Genomic DNA, 9,953 nt, shown 5'->3' with positions numbered 1-9,953 from the left:
CATCACATATTTGACTAATACTCAACAGATTAGCAGCTAAACCTTTAACATATAGAACATTTTTTAACTCCCCAATTCGTAAAAATTTGATCTTACCTTACCACTTACAGTAGAAGCCTTACCATCACCAAAAGTAACAGTACCAACTGAGCATTCCTTAAACGTGGTAAATAATGTTCTATCCCCTGTCATATGCCTAGAGGAATCACTATCAATGTACCAACCACATGGACTAAGTGCTCTAAGTGCTATGTGCATGGCAAGACATTTAAAATTCTCTTTCTTTACCCAAACAATTTTAGATTCATTATGCAATGATTTCCCTATTATTCTAGGCAAAGTGTCACAAGGCTCAACAGTCCTAATCCTCTTCTTTCTCAAATTTGAACTCTCAAAATTTTTCAATTTCTTTCCTAGTTCAATTTTCCTTTTCTGACACTTAAACTTGATATGCCCTTTTTCACTACAAAAATGACATGTTGAAATAAGTTTAAGAGAATTAGAAATAACACAAGGCTTGGTTTCAACTTTCACAAAAATATCTTTAGATTTCTGAAAATACAAATCCTTTGAAATTGAAACAAATTCTTTGTTATGACTAATATTCTCAACCACACCTTTCAACTTATCTATTTTGCAAATGTTAATATCAATTTTTTGAAACGACTGTTTTGATTTAACAAATTTACTACTCAAATTATCAATTTTAAGTTCTAGTAATTTATTAAACAAATTTACCTTCTTAAGTTCCTTTTCTAGAAAATCAATCTTATAAAGAAGATTCAAATTCTTAAAGCCAATTTCTTTCAAATTCTTATTAGAAACAGAAACTTCTAACTTATAAATATCTCTATCAAGTTCAGCAAGATTCAATTTTTCTAACAAATTTTCAAAATCCTTTTTAAATTTTGACCATTCACTTTGCATGCTTGTGACAGAATAAAAAATAGGAGATAAAGGCAACACTTCAACAACAGAGGAATTTTCAGACATGATGAAAAAATCAACAATCAATCAACAAATATGATCTACTCTGTATATCGAGTATCCCGCTCTGATACCAAAATGTGAAAACAAGAGTTACGCGGGGTGTGGAAACAGTTGATTTTAATTGTGATTAACTCCTTTAATGACCTAGATCTAATTATTAGGTCAACTTGCTTAGTTTATGATAAATTAAATTGCATGATCAATTAAACATCCACAATCATAAATATAAATACTGAAAAGTAAAGTAAGTTAAGTTTAGAGAGATTGCACAAGGATTTTTAGCGAGTAAACCCCAATTGATAAAATACGTCAACTGTTATGGGAAAAACCTCGTGGATTATGCAGTCTAAAGTAAACTAATCCACTATGTTTAAAACAAAGTATACCGAACTTTGACTCTGGCTCACACCCTATTGTTCTACACCACACCAACCGCTGACGATTCTCTGCCTTTGCGACTCCCCGTCTAACAGCAACTTGATCTCAGGCTTACACTTGATATTTGTAGAAGAGTAGCAGGTAGATCAGATAGCACTCCACAAATGCTCTAATCCTTCCAAAGTGTGACTGCATTTACTTCTGTTCTTCGATCGTCTGAATTCAATTGTAGAAGAATTAAATCCTGCTTCTCATCTGGAATATCTGAATCTTCAGTATAACTCCGATTCCGATAAGATAGAAAACAACACCACTAAATCACTCATGAATATATGTGTATGCTCTCATAAATAAATTCAAAATAATCAGATTTGATTTTCTGAATTTTCTCTCTCTAAAAGGCTTTATCAAAATATAGAATTGATTTTCCCTCAAGTCGTAAATAAACCAATGTATATAACATGGTTTATATAGAGTTTTGAAAGCCCTAATCCCTTAGAAAATATGATAAATTTCGTGCATAGGACTTAAAAGGAAGTTGGGATAAAAAAGGAAACTTTTAGAAAAAGGAAACTGAAGTTAGAATAGTACCAGGACGTCTTGAACCTGTTCGATTAATCTTGAACCGGTTCAAGATGGACAGACTCTAAAATCGCCACTCTACTGAAGTTGAACCTATTCGATAAATTTTGAACCAGTTCAAGTTGAACCTGTTCGATAAATCTTGAACCAGTTCAAGATGGACAGAATGTAAAATCTTGTTCAAAACCTTTCAAAACCCTTCCTAAATGTTCTCACTGCCTCTCAAAACATCTTATAGCATTGTTCTCATCATCTCGGAGTATAATTTATCATGAACACTTAACCTTCTTCAAATCCGCATCCGATTTTCAATCTTCGATATTTTTACATCAAAAATTATAACTCGATCGGACTCGTTTTGACATCGAAATTAGCCAATTACAAAATATATCTCACATATATATAATGCAATGCTTAAGAAGTTTTGATGCTAAGAAACAAGATGGATGATCTACAATCTCAAATCTTTGATTAGTAGTAACTGTCTTGTACCATTGCAAAACTAGTTATTGAAAATCTTTGCTCATTCAAATTGAACAATTATCTGATGAAGATATTCCCTCAAACATTCTCTCCCTTGCCTTTGTTGCCTGCAAAACAAAATTCCACCACAAAAAACACTATTAGGTAACATGGACCAACAAATTAATAACCTAGCCGAACTCGATAGTTGCAAATAGGGCTTTGAGATAAGTACAGTGGACCAAAGGTTGTGGCTTAGTGGTGAGCGTTGGGAGTTTGATGGGGTGGAGTCTGATAGATACTGTACATCAAGGCCCTCAGATTGTGGGGGGGCTATTTTGGTAATTTTTGCACTTGTTAAGTTACCCAAGTACAAGGATATTTATTCATTCCGAACTCTCTTTATCTGTTATTGTTTTGATTATCACAGTGTTATTCCTACAATCCTTGGACGTAACCCTGAATTTTGGGTGAACCAAATAAATTTGTGTGTTTTTGTTGTGCATGTGTTTGATCTCCTTCTTGTGTTTTGTGTTTAATTTCTTATTATGCTATGTTTGGTTAGAGGGAATGATTGAGGAGGGATGGATGAGAAGATAGATGGATGAATCTTTTCGTTTTTGGTTGAAGGGAAGGGAAGATAGGGATGAAGCAAGGAGGGAGCCAATTTTGGGGGGAAAGGGAGGAGAGAGAAACTGAATAACTACGTACACTTCTACAATTTTCAATTTTAACCTTTTCAAAAAAATTTAAATGAATTTCTACCTTTTATTATTTTATACAGTGAAGGTATATTAGTATAAAATATATAAAAACTCTTTTTCCCTTACTTCCAACCAAATATAAAAAAGTATTAACTCCAACTATTCTTTCTATTTCAACCAAACAAAAAATGGGGGAGACACCTTCCCTAAGGAATTCCTCATCCATCCCTCCTTTCAATTTTTTCATCCTTCCAACCAAATGAAGTACAAAGAAGCAAGTGGAACCATGTGTTACTTGCCACGATAAAAAATAAAATAAAAATAAATATAAAGTAAGATGTAGAGTGCACCTGTTTTTCCCAATTTGTACAACTTGTTACTACAGCCAGCAGAATTGTTTGTAGAATAGAACCAGCTTGTATCCCAATCCAGAGGCCTCTTCCTCTTAGCTCTAACCAGAAACCCAATATGGCAGCAATAGGAATTCCAAAAAGATAGAAGGCCCCGAGGTTTACATAAGCTCCTAAATGCTGCAATCCACATCCCCTAGCAACACCTGATTTGAATAAACAAAATGTAGCATTATGCATCAAAAAAGGTGTTTTTTTTTTTTTTTTTTTTGTTTTCCTTGAATAGAGATTAAACGTAGCAAGGAAAATATATAACCTGAAAGGACCCCTTGCAGGCTATCCATTATTACAGACAGACAAACCAAAGGTGCCATGGTTGTGACGTAATCCACGACCTCCTTCTCATTGCTGAAAGTGTATCCGAAAACACGCCTGCTGGCAAAAAGCGTTGCACTTACTATGGTTGTCTCCGCGACTGTAAGGAACATCACAGCAAAGACAGCCACACGAGCCCCTTGTGGGTGCCCAGCTCCTAACTCATTTGAAACTCTAGTGCTGAAAAGAAAGAAAGTCACAACACCAGAACTCGTACTACACACATAACGTGATGTAGGCACACTTCAAATATTAATCGTTAGATTTCATTGATCGTTAGATTTCATTGGATAGTTAAAAAAAGCAATTTATGTTTGTATATCCAATCATGAGGATTTAATTCGTGAATAAATTTTTACCACACCAATGAGTAGATGAACCGTCCTAACTAGTATATAACATATGCACAAAGATTCATACATTAGGTTTCAAGCTAACCTAACAGCAGCACCAAGTCCATATGGTATTGTATAGAGTGTAGATATGGTTGAAAGACTGTTCACAAAAAACCAGAAGAAATTAGAATCACCATCTTGTATTTCAAGGATATCCAGATTGTTCAGAATCAAATAAGCCGACACAGACATACCATACAGACAATACTGAAGCTTCGAGTTGGGGATGAGGCAAGAGCCCAGAGAGCAAGATAAGCAGCTCAAATGACCACCACTCAAGACTACAACAATCAAGAAAAACGCATTAATGAATACTAGTATCATTTTAGTATATATATATTGAAATTCTTCTAAGGGCGTGGCAGAAAAAAATAGAAAAAACCGAAGAGAAATTACCAAACCATGACAGCAGAGGGAACAGCAAAGCGAAAGAATTCTCCAATTCCTTGGAACACCTCCATTGAAAATGGGGCAAGGGTTTTTTCACAGGCAGACGAGAACCTCATGTATAAACCAAGGACGATTACGTTTAACCAATACGAAATACTAATTGCTAGTGCTGCTCCAAGGTTTTCTAACCCGGACTTGAATACTAGCACCCAACAAAGAGGTATATGAAAAAAAAGAATGACACATGAGGTTAACAGCATAGGAAGTACCAAACTCTGCGTTTGAAAATACCGAACAAGTGGTTGAAGAGTTGCATAAGCGAAAAGGGCAGGAACAAGGCACATTGTGAATTTACCGGCTTCGTGGGAAATCAGAGGGTCTTGGCCTATGAAACTTAGTATTTTTCCCATATATATCCATATGACAGAGAGAGGGATACAAACGATGACGAGAGAGAAAATGGCAGTGTAAGTTTGAGTACCGAGTTTTTGGTATTGCAGAGCACCATAAGCTTGCCCGCACAAAGTTTCCAACCCACTAGCCATTCCTAACTGTTTGGAAAGTACAAAATCTAGTTAGTTGTGGAAAAATAAAAATAAAAATAAAATAAATTCCGAACCATATTAAATTACCACTATTTCTTGCAAATCCAATATAATATCTCTCTTCTCCTCTTACATTTCATTTATTTTATACCATTATGGATACAGAAGTTTGTTCATCATTTCGATAGTTGAGCAAGTAATATGTTCGAGTGAATTGAATGAGTAACAATCATCATTCATGTCATGAATACCTTGAGAAATCCTGGTTGTATGTAGACCGACGGAGAGGTAATTGTATAAATAAAGTTGAATTAAGACAGCACATGCATACAATTGAGAATTCATACACATCATGGACCCTACTGTATCTACTCGCGCAACAATTTGTCAGAATTACTAATAGCAGAGAAATACAGATTCATAAACATGTACACACAGTACACTACTGTGTCTATTTGCTTACACATTTTGGCTTTGGACCACACCTTCCCTACTCGCCTTCTTCATTATGATGCAAGTTATTTCAACCTAATGACAAAGGCTTACTCAAAATCATGTAGCGGTGCATGTTTTTAAGCTACAACTATCACAGCAATCGCAAAGAAAAGCTACCCAAACCAAATCTCTAGTCCGTTGATCACCCTTATCATCATTGCCTTAATCTCATCATATGAATGGGGTGGATCATATGAATTGTCATTTTACAGTCCTTTTTATTATAAGTCATCTCTCCTCTAATACTTAACTTTTAGTCCGTATTGGGTGCACAATGGAAGCAAATAACAATAATTACCGCAAACCACAACAAAAGATAGACGTGGCTAACCCTAAAAAGTTCGGAGATGTACTTGTAATTATTGAGTGTATTTGGCTAAAGCAGATAATATTTTAATGCATGGTAGGTGGAAATTAAGTGCGTTTAATAGAAATGAATTGATTAACAGACATAAAGCAGATAGATTAGTGGCGGAAGCAAATTAAGTGGACATAAATTGATTAAGTAATATGCTTTTGGTTACTAAAATTAAGTGTCACCAATCTATTTCAATTCAAGACCATTATTGGAGTAAGTCCCCCTAAAGACAATTTGATACCAAAACTACAAGTAAAGATACTCCACACACAGACAGTATCCCCTGTAACATAAAAAATAAAAATAAATAATAAATAATAATTTGAAAATTAACACTTCAATTGCAACAAATTTATGTGTACTATGATTATAAATAAGAAGTTAAAAAATAAATAAATAAATAAAAATAAAATAAAATAAAATAAAAAAGAAGCAAGAAATATAGATATGGAGAGACTTACAAGAAGACTGAAGCCAGTGACATTAGAGAGAGAGATGGCGATGGCGGTGCTAGAGAGAGAAAGTTCACCTAGGTGACCGACCATCATCACCGATATAATTTGCAACAAGTACTGTGATAGAGTGACAGCCACCATGGGTCCTGCTATGTAACCCAACTTCTTCACCTCCTGACCAAACACTCTCCATGTTAGAGTACTTAGTCCACCCACCTCTCTCTTCTCTTCCTCCTCCTTATCTTTCAATAGCAAACTCTCTTCCATGCTCATGCTATCCCGTCTCTCTCTCTCTCTCTCTCTCTCTCTCGCTCTCTCTACAGACTACAGAGCAAATTCTTTTGAGCTGCCTCGATGGATGGACCCTTTTGATATTGGATTCGGAGGAGAGAGAAAGACGCAGACTTTTTGGACTATTTTATTGTTCATATAGGAGAAAGAAAGACACAGACTTTATGGACTATATTACGAGAGAAGGACACAGACTTTATTTTACCTAAAAAAAAAAAAAAAAAGACACAGACTTTATGGACTATGAACAATAAAGTCTGTGTCTTTCTCTCTCCTCTGGTACTCACGCGCTCCCTATTTTTAGCCGCACGATGGATTATTTTTGAGACTCGGAGCACTAACGAAACAGAAGTTTTTCTCTCTTCTCACAACGTTCTTTCTCCGTTAACCCTTAACCCAACTTTCTCTTTGTTAACCCTTAACCCAATTTAATCCTTCTATTTTTTACCATCTAGTCACTTCCTAGCTCTCTGTCTCTTCTTTGCTTAAGCACGTGGATTAAAAGCTGAAAATTTTGAGAGAATTAATCCGTCAGGCACAAGCTGAAGGATGGCACTTCTGGGTTCAAAACCCACTTCCAATCTCCTTTCTCTTTCTCTCTTTGTTTTGCTTCAGTCACCTATCTTTGGGTGAAAAAAATCCTCTGTATTTCTGATAATAATTTTGGCCTCCCTTTCTCCTGTCTATGAACAGCGACCAACCACCACCATCCTCAGCCGGTCACCCCAAACCACCGCCACAATCTCCACCCCGACAACAACCACAATCAAAACCCACAAAAAAAAAAAAAATCAAAAATCAAAATAAAAAAAGCCACAGCAACAAATCCAACACCACCATTGCATGGATTATTTTCCCCGATCTAACAATTTTAAAGTAGTAGTAGATTTTTTTTTCTTCAATCAATTTGGTTTGAATCTGTTTTTTTTTTCCTCTGAGCAGCAAAAGAAGACACACACGTGTGTGTATATATATATATATATATATATATATATATATATAAGAGATGAAAGATGGAAAAAGGTTAGACAGAGAAAAAAGGCGTTGGGCCGCTCGGGGAGGAAGGAGAAGGAGAATAATGAAAATGAGTTGCAGTGAGGTTAGGGCCCGTTTGCGAAGTGTTGTGTTTTGTAGTGTTTTTCCAACGATCTGATAGGATTTTTTGAACAATCTGAAATTTCAGGGCTTGATTTCACCAAATAGGATTTAGTTTGCAAAATATACACAAATAAAAAATTTCACCAAATACGATTACAGAGCTTGATTAGTTGATTTACAAAAAAAAATTAAAACAAAACCCATACACACAGCAGTTGCAGAGAGAGAGAGAGGGGGCAAGCTTGAGAGTTGAGAGACAGCGGCTGAAGCTTGCGAACGGCGAACCATAACTGGAACAGCCGCCGATGGAAACTGAAAGATATGGGTTTTGATTTTTTGAACAATCTGAAATGATATGCCGATATGGGGATTTTGATATAGGTAATAGGCTTTGAACTTTTGATTCTTGCATAAATTGAAATATATGGGTTTTGAACTTCTGATTCTTGTAGATTTTGTAGTTTGCAGTTGCAGAGAGAGAGAGAGAGAGAGAGAGGGCAAGTTCAGAGTTGAGAACGAGAATAGAGATGGAGGCGGGTTTTGAACTTCTGATTCTTGTAGATTTTGTGTTTGCAGTTGCAGAGAGAGAGATTGCAGAGAGAGAGAGAGGGAGCAACTTCCAGAGTTGAGAACGAGAATAGAGACGGAGGCGATTGGGTGGCTGAAATGATTTGCCCTAAAAAAAAGAAATATTATTATTTATGCTACAGTAAAAAAATCATAAAACACCAAATTATTAATCCAACTTTTGGAACAATCGGATTTGTTTTGAAAATATTTTGTTATTGTTGGGAACAAAATAAGGCAGGTCAAATATGTTATGGACTCAAAATGAGCTTAGCGGTCTGCAAACATTACAAAACAGTTGAGAACACTTTTCCAAACAGGCCTCAGAGATAAGAGAGAGGGAGTAAATCTAAGAACTGCTGAGCCAAATGACACAGAAAGAATTAATAAAAAATTAAACTAATAAGAGAGAGAAAGATAAAGTGGGTTGAGGGTTAAGCAAAAAGACAAAATTGGGTAAAGGGTTAACGGATCAGTTTCCTTAGTGCTCCCGAATCTCAAGAATAACACATCCAGGCTAAACATGTAGAGTGCGTGAGTGCTTTAGCGAGCACGCACTTGCAATAGCACTATTCTTTTATTATTATCGATTTAAAGTTTCAAAATTTGAAGTCTTTGTTTTTGTCTGATAGCTCATTATAAAAATACAAATACAAATAAAAATATAATTAAATAAAGAGGACACGTATTAGGTTGGCAATGGTGGGATTTGTGTGCATAACCATTCTTGCTTGGATCATAAAAGTCATTGTCCCTTATCTAAATATTATTATTAATACATTATATTTATACAATTAGTGAATATAATGTATTATTTTTTTATTCATTATGGAATTAATTATATCCAATAGATTACAAGATATATTTATATATATATGTGATGACAATTAATACAAGATTATAAATAATAATCATAAATGATTCAAAATCGGTAATTATGGTTGGATATTTAATTAACTAAAACTTAAACCGAATTCATGATAAGTTGATATATATTGCAAGAGCCGTCGTATACAATTGCTCTCTGTCACTGTCATGGCAATTGACCTTCAAGCATGAGAGAAGTATAGACTCTTTTATTAATTAATAATTACTTTGATTTGTTCGGCGGATATTTCGGGATCCAAAGACCGATACTTTGAGCAGTTATGTAATTAATAATTAGAGGATTATATTCTCAATATTTGCATCATTACTATTTGTATTTATTTTGTATTGATTATGGTTGATCACAAAGTAAATTCGAAGGCCTTCATATATTTTAGACAAAAAAATTTATGTATATTAATTTACTAAATTATTATTTTTGTTAAACAAATTTTTATTGTGATCAAGCCGGAATTAATCAAAGTTACCAAAATAAATATATTAATTATATTGTCGGATTGATAGCTTTATAATCTGATAAATAATTATGCATAGAGGGGTAAAAATACAACATTGACTTAGAGGTTATTTACTATTTAATTAAAGTGCAATTAATTTTTTTAGTGGAGTAGAAATTAATTTATGAATTAA

At 34.6% G+C, this 9,953-nt stretch overlaps 1 protein-coding gene across 1 annotated transcript; it reads right to left on the bottom strand.

Moving 5' to 3' along the window:
• Positions 1-1,265: 1,265 nt before the first annotated feature.
• LOC132302558 (protein DETOXIFICATION 14-like) lies at positions 1,266-8,625 on the bottom strand. Its single transcript, XM_059799456.1, has 7 exons — positions 6,486-8,625; positions 4,633-5,177; positions 4,431-4,517; positions 4,280-4,336; positions 3,783-4,021; positions 3,467-3,672; positions 1,266-2,540 (listed from the first exon to the last, which is right to left on the bottom strand). The coding sequence occupies exons 1-7, from the start codon at positions 6,750-6,752 to the stop codon at positions 2,478-2,480; spliced, it is 1,464 nt and encodes a 487-aa protein (XP_059655439.1). The 5' UTR covers positions 6,753-8,625; the 3' UTR covers positions 1,266-2,477.
• Positions 8,626-9,953: the final 1,328 nt, after the last annotated feature.

The sequence above is a fragment of the Cornus florida genome, unplaced genomic scaffold, assembly GCF_030987335.1.
Source record: "Cornus florida cultivar Cherokee Brave unplaced genomic scaffold, ASM3098733v1 CherokeeBrave_3.0.0_Hap2_Chr04, whole genome shotgun sequence".
Lineage (NCBI taxonomy): Eukaryota > Viridiplantae > Streptophyta > Magnoliopsida > Cornales > Cornaceae > Cornus > Cornus florida.
This window is presented reverse-complemented; position numbering and strand designations above follow the sequence as displayed.